General features: G+C 28.0%; 1 protein-coding gene across 1 annotated transcript in view; it reads right to left on the bottom strand.

Moving 5' to 3' along the window:
* Positions 1-23222, bottom strand: part of Rich (Guanine nucleotide exchange factor subunit Rich) — a 163860-nt gene that overhangs the window by 86367 nt on the left and 54271 nt on the right. Inside the window, exon 9 of the mRNA XM_089100826.1 lies at positions 17326-17698. Coding sequence (XP_088956952.1) covers positions 17326-17698 — 373 coding nt within the window. The remainder of the gene's footprint in view (positions 1-17325; positions 17699-23222) is intronic.

The following is a 23222-nucleotide window of genomic DNA, read 5'->3' as shown; positions in this document are numbered from 1 at the left end:
AACATATTAGTGCATGTCATAGAAGTAAGTACCTAAGTTAGTTTTAAGTGTTTAAACTAAATTTAAGTAGTGTGTAAACATATATTGAACCTAAACATATTTTTGAAACATATTAGTGCATGTCATAGAAGTAAGCACCTAAGTTAGTTTTAAGTGTTTAAACTACATTTAAGTAGTGTGTAAACATATTGAACCTAAACATATTTTTGAAACATATCAGTGCATGTCATAGAAGTAAGTACCTAAGTTAGTTTTAAGTGTTTAAACTACATATAAGTAGTGTTTAAAAATATATTGAACCTAAACATATTTTTGAAACATATTAGTTCATCTCATAGAAGTAAGAACCTAGGTTAGTTTTAAGTGTTTAAACTACATTTAAGTAGAGTGTAAACATATATTGAACATAAACATATTTTTTAAACATATTAGTGCATGTCATAGAAGTAAGTACCTAAGTTAGTTTTAAGTGTTTAAAATACATTTAAGTAGTCTGTAAACATATATTGAACCAAAGCATATTTTTGAAACATATTAGTGCATGTCATAGAAGTAAGTACCTAAGTTAGTTTTAAGTGTTTAAACTACATTTAAGTAGTGTGTAAACATATATTGAACCTAAACATATTTTTGAAACATATTGGTGCATGTCATAGAAGTAAGTACCTAAATTAGTTTTAAGTGTTTAAACTACATTTAAGTAGTGTGTAAACATATATTGAACATAAACATATTTTGAAACATATTAGTGCATGTCATAGAAGTAAGTACCTAAGTTACTTTTAAGTGTTTAAACTACATTTAAGTAGTGTGTAAAAATATATTGAACCTAAACATATTTTTGAAACATATTAGTGCATCTCATAGAAGTAAGTACCTAAGTTAGTTTTAAGTTTTTAACTACATTTAAGTAGTGTGTAAACATATATTGAACCTAAACATATTTTTGAAACATATTAGTGCATGTCATAGAAGTAAGTACCTAAGTTAGTTTTAAGTGTTTAAACTACATTTAAGTAGTGTGTAAACATATATTGAACCAAGACATATTTTTGAAACATATTAGTGCATGTCATAGAAGTTAGTACCTAAGTTAGTTTTAAGTGTTTAAACTACATTTAAGTAGTGTGTAAACATATATTGAACCTAAAAATATTTTTGAAACATATTAATGCATGTCATAGAAGTAAGTACGTAAGTTAGTTTTAAGTGTTTAAACTACATTTAAGTAGTGTGTAAACATATATTGAACCTAAACATATTTTTAAAACATATTAGTGCATGTCATAGAAGTAAGTACCTAAGTTAGTTTTAAGTGTTTAAACTACATTTAAGTAGTATGTAAACATATTTTGAACCTAAACATATTTTTGAAACATATTGGTGCATGTCATTGAAGTAAGTACCTAAGTTAGTTTTAAGTGTTTAAACTACATTTAAGTAGTGTGTAAACATATATTAAACCTAAACATATTTTTGAAATATATTAGTGCATGTCATAGAAGTAAGTACCTAAGTTAGTTTTAAGTGTTTAAACTACATTTAAGTAGTGTGTAAACATATATTGAACCTAAACATATTTTTGAAACATATTAGTGCAAGTCATAAAAGTAAGTACCTAAGTTAGTTTTAAGTGTTTAAACTACATTTAAGTAGTGTGTAAACATATATTGAACCTAAACATATTTTTGAAACTTATTGGTGCAAGTCATAGAAGTAAGTACCTAAGTTAGTTTTAAGTGTTTAAACTACATTTAAGTAGTGTGTAAACATATATTGAACCTAAACATATTTTTGAAACATATTAGTGCATGTCATAGAAGTAAGTACCTAAGTTAGTTTTAAGTGTTTAAACTAAATTTAAGTAGTGTGTAAACATATATTGAACCTAAACATATTTTTGAAACATATTAGTGCATGTCATAGAAGTAAGCACCTAAGTTAGTTTTAAGTGTTTAAACTACATTTAAGTAGTGTGTAAACATATATTAAACCTAAACATATTTTTGAAACATATTAGTGCATGTCATAGAAGTAAGTATATAAGTTAGTTTTAAGTGTTTAAACTACATTTAAGTAGTGTGTAAACATATATTGAACCTAAACATATTTTTGAAACATATTAGTGCAAGTAATAGAAGTAAGTACCTAAGTTAGTTTGAAGTGTTTAAACTACATTTAAGTAGTGTGTAAACATATATTGAACCTAAACATATTTTTGAAACTTATTGGTGCAAGTCATAGAAGTAAGTATCTAAGTTAGTTTTAAGTGTTTAAACTACATTTGAGTAGTGTGTAAACATATATTGAACCTAAACATATTTTTGAAACATATTAGTGCATGTCATAGAAGTAAGTACCTACGTTAGTTTTAAGTGTTTAAACTACATTTAAGTAGTGTGTAAACATATTGAACCTAAACATATTTTTGAAACATATCAGTGCATGTCATAGAAGTAAGTACCTAAGTTAGTTTTAACTGTTTAAACTACATTTAAGTAGTGTGTAAACATATATTGAACCTAAACATATTTTTGAAACATATTAGTGCATGTCATAGTAGTAAGTACCTAAGTTAGTTTTAAGTGTTTAAACTACATTTAAGTAGAGTGTAAACATATATTGAACCTAAACATATTTTTGAAACATATTAGTGCATGTCATAGAAGTAAGAACCTAATTTAGTTTTAAGTGTTTAAACTACATTTAAGTAGTCTGTAAACATATATTGAACCAAAGCATATTTTTGAAACATATTAGTGCATGTCATAGAAGTAAGTACCTAAGTTAGTTTTAAGTGTTTAAACTACATTTAAGTAGTGTGTAAACATATATTGAACCTAAACATATTTTTGAAACATATTAGTGCATGTCATAGAAGTAAGTACCTAAGTTAGTTTTAAGTGTTTAAACCAAATTTAAGTAGTGTGTAAACATATATTGAACCTAAACATATTTTTGAAACATATTAGTGCATGTCATAGAAGTAAGAACCTAAGTTAGTTTTAAGTGTTTAAACTACATTTAAGTAGTGTGTAAACATATATTAAACCTAAACATATTTTTGAAACATATTAGTGCATGTCATAGAAGTAAGTATCTAAGTTAGTTTTAAGTGTTTAAACTACATTTAAGTAGTGTGTAAACATATATTGAACCTAAACATATTTTTGAAACATATTAGTGCAAGTCATAGAAGTAAGTAACTAAGTTAGTTTTAAGTGTTTAAACTACATTTAAGTAGTGTGTAAACATATATTGAACCTAAACATATTTTTGAAACTTATTGGTGCAAGTCATAGAAGTAAGTATCTAAGTTAGTTTTAAGTGTTTAAACTACATTTGAGTAGTGTGTAAACATATATTGAACCTAAACATATTTTTGAAACATTAGTGCATGTCATAGAAGTAAGTACCTACGTTAGTTTTAAGTGTTTAAACTACATTTAAGTAGTGTGTAAACATATTGAACCTAAACATATTTTTGAAACATATCAGTGCATGTCATAGAAGTAAGTACATAAGTTAGTTTTAAGTGTTTAAACTACATTTAAGTAGTGTGTAAACATATATTGAACCTAAACATATTTTTGAAACATATTAGTGCATCTCATAGAAGTAAGTACCTAAGTTAGTTTTAAGTGTTTAAACTACATTTAAGTAGAGTGTAAACATATATTGAACCAAAACATATTTTTGAAACATATTAGTGCATGTCATAGAAGTAAGTACCTAAGTTAGTTTTAAGTGTTTAAACTACATTTAAGTAGTCTGTAAACATATATTGAACCAAAACATATTTTTGAAACATATTAGTGCATGTCATAGAAGTAAGTACCTAAGTTAGTTTTAAGTGTTTAAACTACATTTAAGTAGAGTGTAAACATATATTGAACCTAAACATATTTTTGAAACATATTAGTGCATGTCATTGAATTAAGTACCTAAGTTAGTTTTAAGTGTTTAAACTACATTTAAGTAGTGTGTAAACATATATTGAACCTAAATATATTTTTGAAACATATTAGTGCATGTCATAGAAGTAAGTACCTAAGTTAGTTTTAAGTGTTTAAACTACATTTAAGTAGTGTGTAAACATATATTTAACCTAAACATATTTTTTAAAAATATTAGTGAATCTCATAGAAGTAAGTAACTAAGTTAGTTTTAAGAGTTTAAACTACATTTAAGTAGTGTGTAAACATATATTGAACCTAAACATATTTTTGAAACATATTAGTGCATCTCATAGAAGTAAGTACCTAAGTTAGTTTTAAGTGTTTAAACTACATTTAAGTAGTGTGTAAACATATATTGAACCTAAACATATTTTTGAAACATATTGATGCATGTCATAGAAGTAAGTACCTAAGTTAGTTTTAAGCGTTTAAACTACATTTAAGTAGTGTGTAAACATATATTGAACCTAAACATATTTTTGAAACATATTAGTGCATGTCATAAAAGTAAGTACCTAAGTTAGTTTTAAGAGTTTAAACTACATTTAAGTAGTGTGTAAACATATATTGAACCTAAACATATTTTTGAAACATATTGATGCATGTCATTGAAGTAAGTACCTAAGTTAGTTTTAAGTGTTTAAACTACATTTAAGTAGTGTGTAAACATATATTGAACCTAAACATATTTTGAAACATATTAGTGCATCTCATAGAAGTAAGTACCTAAGTTAGTTTTAAGTGTTTAAACTACATTTAAGTAGTGTGTAGACATATATTGAACCTAAACATATTTTTGAAACATATTGGTGCATGTCATTGAAGTAAGTACCTAAGTTAGTTTTAAGTGTTTAAACTACATTTAAGTAGTGTGTAAACATATATTGAACATAAACATATTTTGAAACATATTAGTGCATCTCATATAAGTAAGTACCTAAGTTAGTTTTAAGTGTTTAAACTAAATTTAAGTAGTGTGTAAAAATATATTGAACCTAAACATATTTTGTAAACATATTGGTGCATGTCATTGAAGTAAGTACCTAAGTTAGTTTTAAGTGTTTAAACTACATTTAAGTAGTGTTAAAACATACATTTAACATAATAATATTTTTGAAAAATATTAGTGAATCTCATTTAAGGAAGTACCAAAATTAGTTTTAAGTGTTTAAACTAAATTTAAGTAGTGTGTAAAAATATATAGAAAATAATCATATTTTTTAATAATATTATAGAATCTCATTGAATTAAGAACCTAATTTAGTTTTATGTGTTTAAACTAAATTTAAGTAGTGTGTAAAAATATATTGAACCTAAACATATTTTTGAAACATATTAGTGCATGTCATAGAAGTAAGTACCTAAGTTAGTTTTAAGTGTTTAAACTACATTTAAGTAGTGTGTAAACATATTGAACCTAAACATATTTTTGAAACATATCAGTGCATCTCATAGAAGTAAGTACCAAAGTTAGTTTTAAGTGTTTAAACTACATTTAAGTAGAGTGTAAACATATATTGAACCTAAAAATATTTTTGAAACATATTAGTGCATCTCATAGAAGTAAGTACGAAAGTTAGTTTTAAGTGTTTAAACTAAATTTAAGTAGTGTGTAAACATATATTGAACCTAAACATATTTTTGAAACATATTAGTGCATGTCATAGAAGTAAGCACCTAAGTTAGTTTTAAGTGTTTAAACTACATTTAAGTAGTGTGTAAACATATATTAAACCTAAACATATTTTTGAAACATATTAGTGCATGTCATAGAAGTAAGTATATAAGTTAGTTTTAAGTGTTTAAACTACATTTAAGTAGTGTGTAAACATATATTGAACCTAAACATATTTTTGAAACATATTAGTGCAAGTCATAGAAGTAAGTACCTAAGTTAGTTTTAAGTGTTTAAACTACATTTAAGTAGTGTGTAAACATATATTGAACCTAAACATATTTTTGAAACTTATTGGTGCAAGTCATAGAAGTAAGTATCTAAGTTAGTTTTAAGTGTTTAATCTACATTTGAGTAGTGTGTAAACATATATTGAACCTAAACATATTTTTGAAACATTAGTGCATGTCATAGAAGTAAGTACCTACGTTAGTTTTAAGTGTTTAAACTACATTTAAGTAGTGTGTAAACATATATTGAACCTAAACATATTTTTGAAACATATCAGTGCATGTCATAGAAGTAAGTACCTAAGTTAGTTTTAACTGTTTAAACTACATTTAAGTAGTGTGTAAACATATATTGAACCTAAACATATTTTTGAAACATATTAGTGCATGTCATAGAAGTAAGTACCTAAGTTAGTTTTAAGTGTTTAAACTACATTTAAGTAGTGTAAACATATATTGAACCTAAACATATTTTTGAAACATATTAGTGCATGTCATAGAAGTAAGCACCTAAGTTAGTTTTAAGTGTTTAAACTACATTTAAGTAGTCTGTAAACATATATTGAACCAAAGCATATTTTTGAAACATATTAGTGCATCTCATAGAAGTAAGTACCTAAGTTAGTTTTAAGTGTTTAAACTACATTTAAGTAGTGTGTAGACATATATTGAACCTAAACATATTTTTGAAACATATTAGTGCATGTCATTGAAGTAAGTACCTAAGTTAGTTTTAAGTGTTTAAACTACATTTAAGTAGTGTGTAAACATATATTGAACCTAAATATATTTTTGAAACATATTAGTGCATGTCATAGAAGTAAGTACCTAAGTTAGTTTTAAGTGTTTAAACTACATTTAAGTAGTGTGTAAACATATATTTAACCTAAACATATTTTTGAAACATATTAGTGCATGTCATAGAAGTAAGTACCTAAGTTAGTTTTAAGTGTTTAAACTACATTTAAGTAGTGTGTAAACATATATTGAACCTAAACATATTTTTGAAACATATTAGTGCATGTCATAAAAGTAAGTACCTAAGTTAGTTTTAAGAGTTTAAACTACATTTAAGTAGTGTGTAAACATATATTGAACCTAAACATATTTTTGAAACATATTGATGCATGTCATTGAAGTAAGTACCTAAGTTAGTTTTAAGCGTTTAAACTACATTTAAGTAGTGTGTAAACATATATTGAACCTAAACATATTTTTGAAACATATTAGTGCATGTCATAAAAGTAAGTACCTAAGTTAGTTTTAAGAGTTTAAACTACATTTAAGTAGTGTGTAAACATATATTGAACCTAAACATATTTTTGAAACATATTGATGCATGTCATTGAAGTAAGTACCTAAATTAGTTTTAAGTGATTAAACTACATTTAAGTAGTGTTTAAAAATATATTGAACCTAAACATATTTTGAAACATATTAGTGCATCTCATAGAAGTAAGTACCTAGGTTACTTTTAAGTGTTTAAACTACATTTAAGTAGAGTGTAAAAATATATTGAACCTAAACAGCTTTTTGAAACATATTGGTGCATCTCATTGAAGTAAGTACCTAAATTAGTTTTAAGTGTTTAAAATACATTTAAGTAGTGTGTAAAAATATATTGAACCTAAACATATTTTGAAACATATTAGTGCATCTCATAGAATTAAGTAACAAGGTTAGTTTTAATTGTTTAAACTACAATTAAGTAGTGTGTAAAAATATATTGAAAATAAAAATATTTTTTAAAAATATTGGTGCATGTCATAGAAGTAAGTACCTAAGTTAGTTTTAAGTGTTTAAACTACATTTAAGTAGTTTGAACACATATATTGAACCTAAACATATTTTTGAAACATATTAGTGCATGTCATAGAAGTAAGTACCTAAGTTAGTTTTAAGTGTTTAAACTACATTTAAGTAGTGTGTAAACATATATTGAACCTAAACATATTTTTGAAACATATTAGTGCATGTCATAGAAGTAAGTACCAAAGTTAGTTTTAAGTGTTTAAACTACATTTAAGTAGTGTGTAAACATATATTGAACCTAAACATATTTTTGAAACATATTAGTGCATGTCATAGAAGTAAGTACCAAAGTTAGTTTTAAGTGTTTAAACTACATTTAAGTAGTGTGTAAACATATATTGAACCTAAACATATTTTTGAAACATATTAGTGCATGTCATAGAAGTAAGTACCTAAGTTAGTTTTAAGTGTTTAAACTACATTTAAGTAGTGTGTAAACATATATTGAACCTAAAAATATTTTTGAAAAATATTAGTGCATGTCATAGAAGTAAGTACCTAAGTTAGTTTTAAGTGTTTAAACTACATTTAAGTAGTGTGTAAACATATATTGAACCTAAATATATTTTTGAAACATATTAGTGCATCTCATAGAAGTAAGTACCTAAGTTAGTTTTAAGTGTTTAAACTACATTTAAGTAGTGTGTAAAAATATATTGAACCTAAATATATTTTTGAAACATATTAGTGCATCTCATAGAAGTAAGTACCTAAGTTAGTTTTAAGTGTTTAAACTACATTTAAGTAGTGTGTAAACATATATTGAACCTAAATATATTTTTGAAACATATTAGTGCATGTCATAGAAGTAAGTACATAAGTTAGTTTTAAGTGTTTAAACTACATTTAAGTAGTGTGTAAACATATATTGAACCTAAACATATTTTTGAAACATATTAGTGCATGTCATAGAAGTAAGTACCTAAGTTAGTTTTAAGTTTTTAAACTACATTTAAGTAGTGTGTAAACATATATTGAACCTAAACATATTTTTGAAACATATTAGTGCATGTCATAGAAGTAAGTACCAAAGTTAGTTTTAAGCGTTTAAAATACATTTAAGTAGTGTGTAAACATATATTGAACCTAAATATATTTTTGAAACATATTAGTGCATGTCATAGAAGTAAGTACCAAAGTTAGTTTTAAGTGTTTAAACTACATTTAAGTAGTGTGTAAACATATATTGAACCTAAACATATTTTTGAAACATATTAGTGCATGTCATAGAAGTAAGTACCAAAGTTAGTTTTAAGTGTTTAAACTACATTTAAGTAGTGTGTAAACATATATTGAACCTAAATATATTTTTGAAACATATTAGTGCATGTCATAGAAGTAAGTACCTAAGTTATTTTTAAGTGTTTAAACTACATTTAAGTAGTGTGTAAACATATATTGAACCTAAACATATTTTTGAAACATATTAGTGCATGTCATAGAAGTAAGTACCTAAATTAGTTTTAAGTGTTTAAACTACATTTAAGTAGTGTGTAAACATATATTGAACCTAAACATATATTTGAAACATATTAGTGCATGTCATAGAAGTAAGTACCTATGTTAGTTTTAAGCGTTTAAACTACATTTAAGTAGTGTGTAAACATATATTGAACCTAAACATATTTTTGAAACATATTAGTGCATGTCATAGAAGTAAGTACCAAAGTTAGTTTTAAGTGTTTAAACTACATTTAAGTAGTGTGTAAACATATATTGAACCTAAACATATTTTTGAAACATATTAGTGCATTTCATAGAAGTAAGTACCTAAGTTAGTTTTAAGTGTTTAAACTACATTTAAGTAGTGTGTAAACATATATTGAAACTAAACATATTTTTGAAACATATTAGTGCATGTCATAGAAGTAAGTACCAAAGTTAGTTTTAAGTGTTTAAACTACATTTAAGTAGTGTGTAAACATATATTGAACCTAAACATATTTTTGAAACATATTAGTGCATCTCATAGAAGTAAGTACCTAAGTTAGTTTTAAGTGTTTAAACTACATTTAAGTAGTGTGTAAACATATATTGAACCTAAACATATTTTTGAAACATATTAGTGCATGTCATAGAAGTAAGTACCTAAGTTAGTTTTAAGTGTTTAAACTACATTTAAGTAGTGTGTAAAAATATATTGAACCTAAATATATTTTTGAAACATATTAGTGCATCTCATAGAAGTAATTACCTTAGTTAGTTTTAAGTGTTTAAACTACATTTAAGTAGTGTGTAAAAATATATTGAACCTAAACATATTTTTGAAACATATTAGTGCATCTCATAGAAGTAAGTAAATAAGTTAGTTTTAAGTGTTTAAACTACATTTAAGTAGTGTGTAAAACACAATAGTATACAAAACCATAAAAGTGTATTATTCAAAACACAAGTAGTTATAAAAAAAGCCACAAGAAAAGCTCAGTTTTTCTTTTTTTTTCAAGGGGTGTTAATTGAGCTCAATCAGTTAAATTTAAATCAATGGTGTGTAGTTTGTTCAATACTGATCCTAAAATAGAAGCGAAATACATTGTCAAAAAATGATATTACAATCATATATGTCAACAATGTATAATTGAAAACATAGTAAAATAGAAAAAAAACTGTCAGAAAAGCAAAGAAGCGGCAATTCTAAAGGGGGGAAGGAGTATGAAAAACACGATTAATTAGAGAGGAGCTGCCAGAACAGCAAGTATTTTTTTAGGAGTCTTAATTAAATTCATCAATTATATTCAAATCAACGGTGCGTAGTTTTATCAGATTTGTATCCATCATAAAAAAAGACAAACAAAACGCATTGTCAACAAATGGGATTACAATCATATGTGTCAACATTATATAATTAAAAACACAACTAATTAGAAAGAATCACATATTTTGAAACATATTAGTGCATCTCATAGAAGTAAGTACCTAAGTTAGTTTTAAGTGTTTAAACTACATTTAAGTAGAGTGTAAACATATATTGAACCTAAACATATTTTTGAAACATATTAGTGCATGTCATAGAAGTAAGTACCTAAATTAGTTTTAAGTGTTTAAACTACATTTAAGTAGTGTGTAAACATATATTGAACCTAAACATATTTTTGAAACATATTAGTGCATCTCATAGAAGTAAGTACATAGTTTAGTTTTAAGTTTTTAAACTACATTTAAGTAGAGTGTAAACATATATTGAACCTAAAAATATTATTGAAACATATTAGTGCATCTCCTAGAAGTACGTAACTAATTTAGTTTTTTGTTTTTAAACTACATTTAAGTATTTTTTAACAATATATTTAAAATAAAAATATTATTTAAAAATATTATTTCCTCTTATATAAGAAATTAAATAGTATACATTTATGTTTTTAAAATAAATTTTAGAATTTTGTAATAATACATTGAAAATAAATATCTATTTGAAAAATATAAGTGCATGTCATAGAAGTAAGTACCTCAGTTAGTTTTAAGTGTTTAAACTACATTTAAGTAGTGTGTAAACATATATTGAACCTAAACATATTTTTGAAACATATTAGTGCATCTCATAGAAGTAAGTACCTAAGTTACTTTTAAGTGTTTAAACTACATTTAAGTAGTGTGTAAACATATATTGAACCTAATCATATTTTTGAAACATATTAGTGCATGTCATAGAAGTAAGTACCTAAGTTAGTTTTAAGTTTTTAAACTACATTTAAGTAGTGTGTAAACATATATTGAACCTAAACATATTTTTGAAAAATATTAGTGCATCTCATAGAAGTAAGTACCTAAGTTAGTTTTAAGTGTTTAAACTACATTTAAGTAGTGTGTAAACATATATTGAACCTAAACATATTTTTGAAACATATTAGTGCATGTCATAGAAGTAAGTACCTAAGTTAGTATTAAGTGTTTAAACTACATTTAAGTAGTTTGTAAACATATATTGAACCTAAATATATTTTTGAAACATATTAGTGCATGTCATAGAAGTAAGTACCTAATTTACTTTTAAGTGTTTAAACTACATTTAAGTAGTGTGAAAACATATATTGAAACTAAACATATTTTTTAAACATATTAGTGAATCTCATAGAAGTAAGTACCAAAGTTAGTTTTAAGTGTTTAAACTAAATTTAAGTAGTGTGTAAACATATATTGAACATAAAAATATTTTTGAAACATATTAGTGCATGTCATAGAAGTAAGTACCTAAGTTAGTTTTAAGTTTTTAAACTACATTTAAGTAGTGTGTAAACATATATTGAACCTAAATATATTTTTGAAACATATTAGTGCATGTCATAGAAGTAAGTACCTAAGTTAGTTTTAAGTGTTTAAACTACATTTAAGTAGTTTGTAAACATATATTGAAACTAAATATATTTTTGAAACATATTAGTGCATGTCATAGAAGTAAGTACCTAAGTTAGTTTTAAGTGTTTAAACTACATTTAAGTAGTGTGTAAACATATATTGAACCTAAAAATATTTTTTAAACATATTGGTGAATCTCATTGAAGTAAGTACCAAAGTTAGTTTTAAGTGTTAAAACTACATTTAAGTAGAGTTTAAACATATATTGAAACTAAACATATTTTTGAAAAATATTAGTGAATCTCATAGAAGTAAGAACCACAGTTACTTTTAAGTTTTTAACTACAATTAATTAGAGTTTAAAAATACTTTTAAACTAATAATCTTCATTAAACATATTATTGAATCTCATTGAATTACTGAACAAAGTTAGACTTATTTGATTAAAATACATGTTATTTTATTGAAATAATACATTTTAAATCCACATATTTTTTAATAATATTCTTGAATCTAATTTACTTAAGTAACAACGTAAGTTTTATGTGTTTAATCTAAATTTAAGTAGTGTGTAAAAATATATTGAACCTAAACATATTTTTGAAAAATATTAGTGCATGTCATAGAAGTAAGTACCTAAGTTAGTTTTAAGTTTTTAAACTACATTTAAGTAGTGTGTAAAAATATATTGAACCTAAACATATTTTTGAAACATATTGGTTCAACTAATTGAAGTAATTAACAAACTTACTTTTAAGTGATTAAACTTCATTTAAGTAGAGTGAAAACATACATTGAACCTAAACATATTTTTTAAACATATTAGTGAATCTCATTGAAGTAAGTACCAAGGATAGTTTTATTTGTTTAAACTAAATTTAAGTAGTGTGTAAACATATATTGAACCTAAATATATTTTTGAAACATATTAGTGCATGTCATAGAAGTAAGTACCTAAGTTAGTTTTAAGTGTTTAAACTACATTTAAGTAGTGTGTAAACATATATTGTACCTAAACATATTTTTGAAACATATTAGTGCATCTCATAGAAGTAAGTACCTAAGTTAGTTTTAAGTGTTTAAACTACATTTAAGTAGTGTGTAAACATATATTGAACCTAAACATATTTTTGAAACATATTAGTGCATGTCATAGAAGTAAGTACCTAAGTTAGTTTTAAGTGTTTAAACTACATTTAAGTAGTGTGTAAACATATATTGAACCTAAACATATTTTTGAAACATAAAATCACAAAATCCAGAAAACCAGCATCATACCAGAAAATCACACCAGACCAGAAAATCAAACCAGAATCATAAACCAGAAAATCACAAAAACGGCACTTTTCAAGAGGGGTTAACGAAATTCAAACCATTGAACGTTTTAGTTAGGGGATTTAGGGACGTTTTCATTAGGGGACGACCTTACCTACTCCTCCTACCCCATTCGAGGACGACCGGATTTTCGTTTGGCGCTAAATAGATAGCCGAAAAGGATGACCTTTGGCAATCTGTCATCCTTAATCCACAAAACATATAATAGCCATCTCAAACTTCCTCTGATTTTAACCCTAAGAAGTGAAAGGTAACCACATTTTTCGCACAACTTACTCTTTGAGATACATTGAGTCGAACGGGTACCCGTAACAGATATATTGATATATTTAAAAGTAAGTGTTGAAGTTTGTTTTTAGGTGTTTAAAGTATTCTTAAGTAGTATATGTAAAACATAATAGTGTTCATAATCATAACTTTATTACTAGAAACACAATTAATTAGAAAATAGCTGCCAGAAAAGACCAAAAATGGCATTTTTCAAGGAGATAATTTTTACGTAGTTTGACTAAAAATAGGAAGCAGAATGCATTGTCAATAAATCAAATTTATATATTTTGTTTTATTTCATTTCAACAAATTAAATAAAAGACATTCAAATCAATTGGAAATCGTTTAATCATGTCTATATATTGATCCCTAAATTAGTAAGCAGAATAGATTGCCAGTAAATCAAAGTCATGAATGTTAATCGGGAAAAAAAATCAAACTTTAGCGTAAAGAGCTAGCCTTGAGCAGAAGCTAGCCCCCCTCAATTGCACAATAGTTTCTGTTCGTTTTATGTTTTAACGTTGCTCCTTACTTTCAATTGAATTTTTTATTTTTATCTAATTTTCATTAAAGACAGACAACTATCGATTGCTCTTGAGATGTTTAGCTGTTGTAAGAAGCAAGAAATACTTCTTGAAATGTTTAAATGATTACGTGTGACTAAGTTTCAACCAGGTAAAATGAAAATTCTGGTTTAAAACTTCAAAAGAATGAAAATTTCAAAGGTGAAACTAAGTTTAATAGCAATTTTATGAAAATAAAAATTCTGGTAAGCTAAAAAAAAATTAAATCTAAAACTAAAATAAAATGGAAATATTGAGAACGTATAAAACTTTATTAAGAAGGGGAGTGTTGAAAGAAAAACAGGCCAGAGCTTAGTATATTTATAATAATGAAAAAATTAAGAAATTTGGAACTAAAAAACTCAATCAACGAGAAAAAAAAATGTGCTCCAAGGCCAAAAGTTTTCCTTTAATGAGAACCCTTTAGTTATACATTGGCCTTAGAAACAGTCATTTTGTTGTTAAGAAATCTCGTATCAGATTATTCAAATAGCAAATTGGCTAGAATAGCAAAAAAATTCCTTCAATTTTGCAATGAAAGAAAAGTATGAAAGGACTTCTGACCTGTATCTGATTTTCATTAATTTGACCTAGGTTATACGAAAGAATTTTGAATAAGAAACTTCTATGAAATGTGCGTTTCTTTTTGTTTTTTGTACATCCTTTTTGTTAAATTTTTAAGCATGTGTTAATTTTTTTTTTCTTTCCTTTTTTCCCGGTTATAGAGGCTTTGGGATGTGACTTCCGAAATACTCGGACGGTAATTATTATTTGCTAAAAAAAAAAGTTTCACTCATTTTCAGTATTTTCATTTTATTTTAGATTTAAACGAAAAGGTAGAGCATACTCAGAGATTGTTTAAATTTCAAAAATAATAAAATAGAACGAAAATTAAAAAAATTATAAACAATAACAGAAATGATAAACTATTTTAACAAAAATATAAACTAACTAACGCCTGATTTTTCACTTTCAGTTTCATACTAGAAAGACAACCATAGATCTTAAATATATTAAGCCGATCCTTACATATACATAGTAATTGTATATTACATATAAACACATGTGACTTCATATAGTAATTACCCAAATGAAGAGTAATCCTTGAATAAACACGCATTTCATGTTGTTTCTTGAGATATCTAGTTTGAATTGAAAGATTCAAATTATTGCTCCAATACCATAAATATTTTTGTAGTTTACATAATAACTTTAGTGACTGAACTGAGAACAAAAGTAAAATAAAAACTTCTTTTCGAAAGATAAACGCGTATAAATATTGCATTCACTTATTACGTCATATATGGTTATACAAAAAAAATCAATCCCTTTATATCTTTTCAACATTTTGTAAACAGTAGCCTTTTCAACATGATTATATATAACTTATTTTCTTCAGGCAAAAAATACAAAATTCCACATATTTGCAGATAGGAACTTGAACCTCTACACTAAGGTTCTCTGATGGTGTGATTTTCATTAAGATTCTATGACTTTTAGAGGGTGTTTAACTCTTTTTTTTAGAAAATAAGGTAAATTTTCTTAGGCTCGTAACTTTTGATGGATAAGACTAAACTTGATGAAATTTATATATTTGAAATCAGCATAAATATCTGATTCTTTTGATAAATCTATTGGTGTGAAAATTCTTTTTTTTTTTAGAGTTTCGGTCACTATTGAGAACAAATCACTCTTACATTCCTTACCACGAACTGTTTGATTATCAAGACCATAAAAAAAGTTGTTCAGTTCAAGAGGAAAAAGTCGTAAAAAGGAATTGTATGGGTTTACCCTCACTCAAGCGCATGTTTGTTAAGCCAATGGAAAGGAAGTAGTTGTTCCCCTTTTCGTCTACTATGAAATTTTTTGAATCTTTTTAAAGTATCAAAGACAGAGAAAATTAAATCTGATTATTTGTATTGGTTAAGTGGGAACTTAAACAACCATAGCCTAATAGCCATAGCCATAGCCAAAAATTAAGGAAAATTGAGAATTCATGGTTAGTTTACACATTGCGGAAATCCATACGGAAATCCGCTCGTTTCTGTTCGAACTATGGCTAAAATAACGCTGCGTTTTAAGGCAAAGCTTTCAAATTATTGCAACAGCATGACCTTTGTTCTTACCCTCTTCTGAAACCTGTTGAGCAATAGAGCCAAATGACCGTTTTTCTTAGTTTTCTTATAGCCTGGGTGCGCAAGATCATAGAAGCTGGGTGTAGCCTTGAACCAAAATTACGAGATCGTGTAGTTTTTCATAATCCATACTCATGATTTTATTCATTTAAAAATCTTGCCAAGATTCCGTCCTGATTTGACCAAAACGTTGCGGAAAGCTAGAGATTTTTTCTAGCACAAAAACGGACGGAATTTCCGCATGGATTGCTAAATCCGCATGAATTTCCGCAATGTGTAAACGAACCATCAACTTTCAATGTAAAAGACCTCCTTTTGCCGTTTCTGGTAGAAGTGGGCACCAAATTTAAAAAAACAGAAATGTGGATGAAAAATCGGCAAAAATGAGATAAAAACGACTTAAGAAGGTACAATTTTCCTTTAAAGGTGTAACTGTCTTTGGAGTCAACAAATAGTTAGTGTTTAATTTTTTAAGGAGTATGTCAAGCTTAACTAATATGCTTATTTATTTTCAGGTTTCATCGTGGCAACACTGATGGAAATGTGGTACTGTCTAAAACATCATAATTTTTTCAATAAACAAAAGAAAACTTTTAAGAAATCGCAGTTTTCAGATATGAATAGAAGATGATACCTGAAATCCCAGATGGAAATCAGCAAAAAATAAGATGGATACGACTTAAGAAGGTAAAGCTTTCCTTTAAAGGTGTAGCTGTCTTTGGGAATTAACAAATAATTAGTTTTTCATTTTTTAACGAGCTAAAAGCCTCGTCAAATTTAACGACTAGTTATGTTTATTTATTTTCAGGTTTCAACGTGGCAACACTGACCGAAATGTGATACTGCCATAAAAACTTCATAATTTTTTACCAACCAAACGAAAATTTTTGAAAATCTCAATTTTCGGGTGTGAATAGAACTATGAGGGTGCCAGAGGGTAGTTTTCGGTTGTTTTGATGACCTTAGTACTGTAATGAAATTAGCTTTTTTTATTGTAAAGACTTTGTTCTTCTAAAATTTTGATAATAATAGTCTCATATATAAAAAGAAACTCACCTAGGCTCGATCCGTCGCTCACAATTTTCATAATAGAAAGACGACTATCGATTGTATATACGATAAGTTGATCTTTATACACATTTAGCAACAGTATTTGACATGAGAAAACATGGGACTTCATATAAGAGTTATCCAAACGAGGGGTGTTTCGTGAGTAAACACGTATCTCATCCTTGTTCCTGGAGAGATCATAGCAGCCACAAAGAAGTTGTTCAGATTTATACCAAGAAGGGCAAGTTACGACCACAAAGTCTTTCTCTTGTGCTTCGTTGCTGTATAGCTTCCAACGACGAGTGATGGCATTGTAATAAGCTATTCCAGTTCGACCTGCGATGGCTATTAATTCTGCTGCATTATCGACGGCACAATACTAAAAAACAAATGATTCAATTTTATTTGAATTCGTTGATATTTCGTTGTTGTTACGCCTAAAGGGCGTAACAGCCATTTAAAAATTTTCAAACTCATGAAATATTCGCCAAAAACCTTTGCCGAGCTGCATTCAAAGGGTGAACCAGAATAACATTTTTTGTTCAATCACACCTTGATCCACTTGATCTACGTTATACTGTTGATCCTCCCTTTGAGAACAGCTTGTCAAAATAAATTTGCTAACAGACGAGTGAAAATTTCAGATGCAAGTTTTAGGCGTAACAGCGACGATTTGTGTCCATAGACTAAAAATAGAGAGGGCAGTCAATCTTAAACTCAATTGAAACTAAAAAAAGGAATACGAAGCTTCTAAACCACGGATAGTTGCGTAATTTTGCATGGGTGAAACTCCACACTCTATAAACAAAGTTTATGCATGTCTTAAAATTACCCAAATAGAAAAACCTCGCTACCCTTGCCACCCAGCTGCCGAGAATAGATCGAAACTGACGGGAAAAGAAATCAGAATTCTTGACTAGAAAATCTGCTGAAATTTGAAAGGGCAAAGGCTACGATGATTGCGCAGGGGTTAGTACACTGTCATGAGATTGGACTGAGAAAACAATGGAGTAACTCGAGGGGATAAAACCACATTCATTCTTAATCTATATAAAAAAAAAGCATCGGTCGTATAAACAAAGTCTTTCTCTTCTTTGTTTGCCAAACAACTTCTAACGAATGAAAAGCGTTGTCAAATATAGCTAACTAGTTTTGCTCATTTATTTTCAGGGTTCAACGTGGCAACACTGATTGAAATGTGGCACTGCCCTAAAAAGAGTTCAACCAGCGATGTCTATTAATTTAGCTGCATCGTCAACAGCACATTTCAAGAATCTCGCTCGTTTGACAAAATATTCTTCAGTTTCGGATGGACTTTTTTCCCATAGTTCTAATTATATCGTTGTCGTTTCTATTGTTTCAGGACTGCCACCAAAGAAATTCAGATACAACATCACTTTTTTCAAGGTCGTAAATTCCGACAAAAGCCTGGCTCGATAAGGTGCTTTCTGCTGAAGTAAAAACCAAGTTTGGCACGTCAGAAAATACTGACCAATAGCTTTTAACTAAGTTTAAGAGAGGCATGCTTAACCAACTCTCCAAAAATTTGGATTACTTTATCCGTTTTCATCATCGACATATTACCTTGTCATTTACTTGTAAAATAAAAAAAAGAACATAACAGAAAAGATCCTCAGTAATGTTTGTGAAAACTACAAGTTATTCTTTGATTTCTTTGATAGTGTAATTATGAATTGTGACTTTCTTTTGCTAAGGTTTCTTTACAAAGCTTCCGGTTCTTTGGCCTTTGCTTGCACTCTTCAACTTGTTTTAAGGCAGCCTCTGGCATAAATTGGGCTAGGCCTATTTCAGTTAAGTCTTTATTCTTAATGCTTTCTGGAGTCTCCCGCTAATTTACTGAACTAGCTTCTCAGCAACTTCCTTCAAATTTATCACAATTATATTTCTTTCATCACGAACATTGTTATCAAAGTCTCGTATCTTAGTATTTTTACACGTTAACATCTTCTCTTCTTCTTTCTTAAGCCTCTCCTCTTCTCCAAGTTTTTTGTCATGCTTTTCTTTTGCTTTCTTCACTTTTTTCGTCTCTAGATATGCCTGGGGGGGGGGGGGCTAGAGATTTTAGCAACTGGCAGGTCATTTTTACCGACTGTTTTTTTGTCAATAATTAGCATAATGTCCATTTCGATTACAATATGTGGAATCACTGCACAAGTCGGTAAAACCGCTGCATTTACCAACCAAGATTTAGATTTCGGTACATATCATGTCACTATTTTAATGCTGTTTATTTAACCAAATGGAAAATCGTGGCAGGAGTCGGTAAAACTGCTGCGTTTACCGACCAAGTTCAAAATTTCTGTACATGACATTTGAATTGAATTTTTCTGAATTTTTGAATTGAACAAAGAATTTTAGCGGCGTCGGAAAATATTCTTATTACACAATCAACCAAAGATATAACTACTCCTCTTTTTACGCTAGGAGACTGGTTGGAAGAAAAATGTCAATACCCAACGTTATGTGTAGGCCTTCTATAAGTAGAAAACTCAAAGCTAAGAGATTTATTGAATATTAAGACGTCTAAAAAGGCAGCTTTCTTCTTCTAGTTCTAAGGTGAAATTCTAGTTCTAAGGTTATCTTCTAGTTCTAAGGAGAACGGAAGGTTATAATCCAAAGTGTTAAGATGAGTCAAGAAGGAGTCAAGAAGAATGAAGGTCTCTCTCAGAAGGTCTCAGCTGTGACTTATCCAATTAAGAAGGTCTCGACCTGACGCGTGAGCGGTGGCTCCCTGGCCAGAAATTTACCATGACATGCAGCTCTTTAACGGCTTCGATATTAGTTGTTTCATGGCGGAATCATGCTTTTGATTAAGGATACACCCTTACATGACTGTCCCTAATTAATTAAAGACAGCCAAAAACTCGCACGATATATATAAAATCGTCGAGGGCGAAAGCACTAAAGCCCTAGATTGGGTAAAAGCATAGTGTAAAAGCACTAGATTGGGTACAAAGAATCAGTGAGCACAAACTAGGAAGAAAAAGAATTTTGCTTCATTATGGGCCTATTTCTTTGAAAAATACACAAGTTAGCAAGAGAGTAGGTGTATTGAAAGAGAACAGAAAAATATTGAAAGAACAGCATCAGTCAAAAGTGACAAAAAGAAATAAAAAAAAATATAATCAAAAACGGTAACGAAGGGCAAAGAGAAAAGAGAGAAAAGGGATCTTTCACATCCTTCAGGGCCGAAAACATGGATTTCTCTTTCAACTTCCAAAATTTTGTAGAAAAACATTCTTTCCAAATTCTGACTTTAAGTAGATAACATGATTTGGTGGCAATACTGTTATTTGTTTCAATATTTTCCATTGAGATAATCCTCTCCAGGTGAAATTGGAGTTCATTTAGCAGTTAATGGCCGTTGTTATTCACGGTGGTAACCGTTTGTTTTATTTACTACTATTTTTTGTGATTTCTTTTAAACCTTGATTTAGTTTATTTTATGAATGATCAGCCTTGTTGTCTCTTCGTTTTTCCTTTTTTTTCCTTCCCTTTTGTTTTCAACAATTTAATTTTGTTCCAAGTCTTATGAACCATATTTATCTACCACGGTTTAAACCATATGTAGTCTGTTTTAAAAATGGAAGATAATAACTGAAATATACCAAAATACGCAGTCTTTTTGTGAAAGATTACATTGTACTTTAATCTAATCACTTTTGCCTCATAAAAGGGCGCTAGAACTTTCCAAACGAATGAGCTCTCTCCTACATTTCTGCACCCCCCCCCCTTATACAAGAAGTGACAGGAAAAAAAAGAAATATATAGGAGTCACACAGTTCTTTACTTAGTACCCCCGATAGGTGGCACTTTGATACTTCTATGTCGTCCAATTCAGAACTCTTAGTAAAGTAATATCAAAGCAGTTCTTCCTTTCCTAGACTTAAATGCCTCATATTTGAGTCAATAACATATTGAATATGTCATTAAACATATTCAACATATTAGATATGTTATTTTTGCAGGGCAATCTATTAATACTACAATCTTCATTGTTTGATATCATTTATACAAATTACAGGCTTAATAGCATCCTGGGGTTCCCAATTATTCTCTTTTTCGTACAGTTTGCAAACTGTTGGAAGAACTGAATTATATGAGCCAAAAATAACTCAGTCAATTTGTTATATATAACTTTTGTAAAATTGATCAATTTTCAGCTTCTTTTTTTTTAACACAAATTGTTTCATATAATGCACTAACTGAAGGTGTAACACATTACACAAACTGAATTGGCATGAACAGTTCAATATAGGAATAAGCTTATTATAAAATACACGTAGAACACGTATATTATATAGCAGTTTCTTATTCCATAATGTTTATATATTTTCATTTGATTTAGCAAAGAAAAAATGATACTTTATTATACTGAATCTCTAACCTCCCTCTAATAAACTGATTAGACATTCGCGAATTATCAAATAAATATGCAAATAAATAAACCAAATAAATATAAAATAAATAAATAAACAATCCTCAAATAAATAAATAATATCAGGGCGACACTAAAGTCAAATTAGATTAAGGCTAGAAGACTTTTTGCGTGCCTTGTGACACACATTAAAGCCTCAAGATACATTAGCAGAACAATGGGTCAACAGTCAAGGAAAAACAGTGCAGGGTTGGCACAATAATGATGGAATATACAAAATCAGAAGGACGTTACTTGAAAACCCACTTGTCAAACGGTAGTCTCACCTGTGTAAACACCCACGAGAAAACACTGCAGTAGTACCACAATAATAATTGAATATATAAATGTTCGATATATATATTTTATATCAATTAAATTATATTATAATATATAATATTTTAGAATATATAATATATTATATATATATATATATATATATATATATATATATATATATATATATATATATATATATATATATACATATTGGCCATATTATTATATGGCCAATATATAATATATGAATATATATATTCATATATGCCCAATATATGAATATATAATATATATTATTTTACAATATATATTCAATAAAAATCAGAATGACATTACTTCAGACTCAACGCATTATACAAAACTCAATTAAAAATGATTTAACAAACTACATTACAAAACCTAAAGCACATGAATCAAAAATACCATTTAGATTGGCTGCTAAAAAGCGAGAATGGCATTAAACATGTTCTTGATTTGTTTTTTTACCTAAATTAAATAAAAAAAACAAGCTTTTTCAACTGAAGTAAGGAGCAACGTTAAAACTTAAAATGAAGAGAAATTATTACGCATATGAAGGGGGTTATCGCCTCCTCAATATCTCGGTATTTCCGCTAAGTTTAAATTTTTTCCCATTCATATAAGAATGACTCCTGCAACAAAAGGGCCATTCCATTAGAATAATAACCTGTTTTAAAAGTTCTAATAAAAACTTTAGTGTAAAGAGCGAGGTATTGAGGAGGGGGCAACCCCATGGCCTACGTAATAATTTTTGTTCGTTTTAAGTTTTAATATTTCTCCTAACTTTCAGTAGAAAAAAATTTTTTTTTTTATTTAATGTCTTATCGTTTTTTAAATAATGCCGGGAAATCCGGCTCTCCCCCGCCCCCGTCTATGGAGAATTCCCTTACCCCAGGAAAAGATTATACCCTTACCCCTCCCCCCCCTTCCAGAAAAATCACCCTCCAAAATATGTCTGTATACTCCCTTATAACCAATTCCCAATTTGCCAAAAAAAAAAAATAAATAAATAAATAAACACGCATCCCTGATCTTTTTTCTGGTAAAATGCAAAATCCCACAATTTTGTATATAGGAGCTTGAAACCTCTAAACTAGGGTTCTCTGATATACTAAATCTGATGGTGCGATTTTAATTAAGATCATTTGATGCTTAGGGGTTGTTTCCC

This window comes from Artemia sp. Qi Xiang Cuo, chromosome 14, assembly GCF_049724085.1.
Source record: "Artemia sp. Qi Xiang Cuo chromosome 14, ASM4972408v1, whole genome shotgun sequence".
Taxonomy (NCBI): domain Eukaryota; kingdom Metazoa; phylum Arthropoda; class Branchiopoda; order Anostraca; family Artemiidae; genus Artemia; species Artemia sp. Qi Xiang Cuo.
This window is presented reverse-complemented; position numbering and strand designations above follow the sequence as displayed.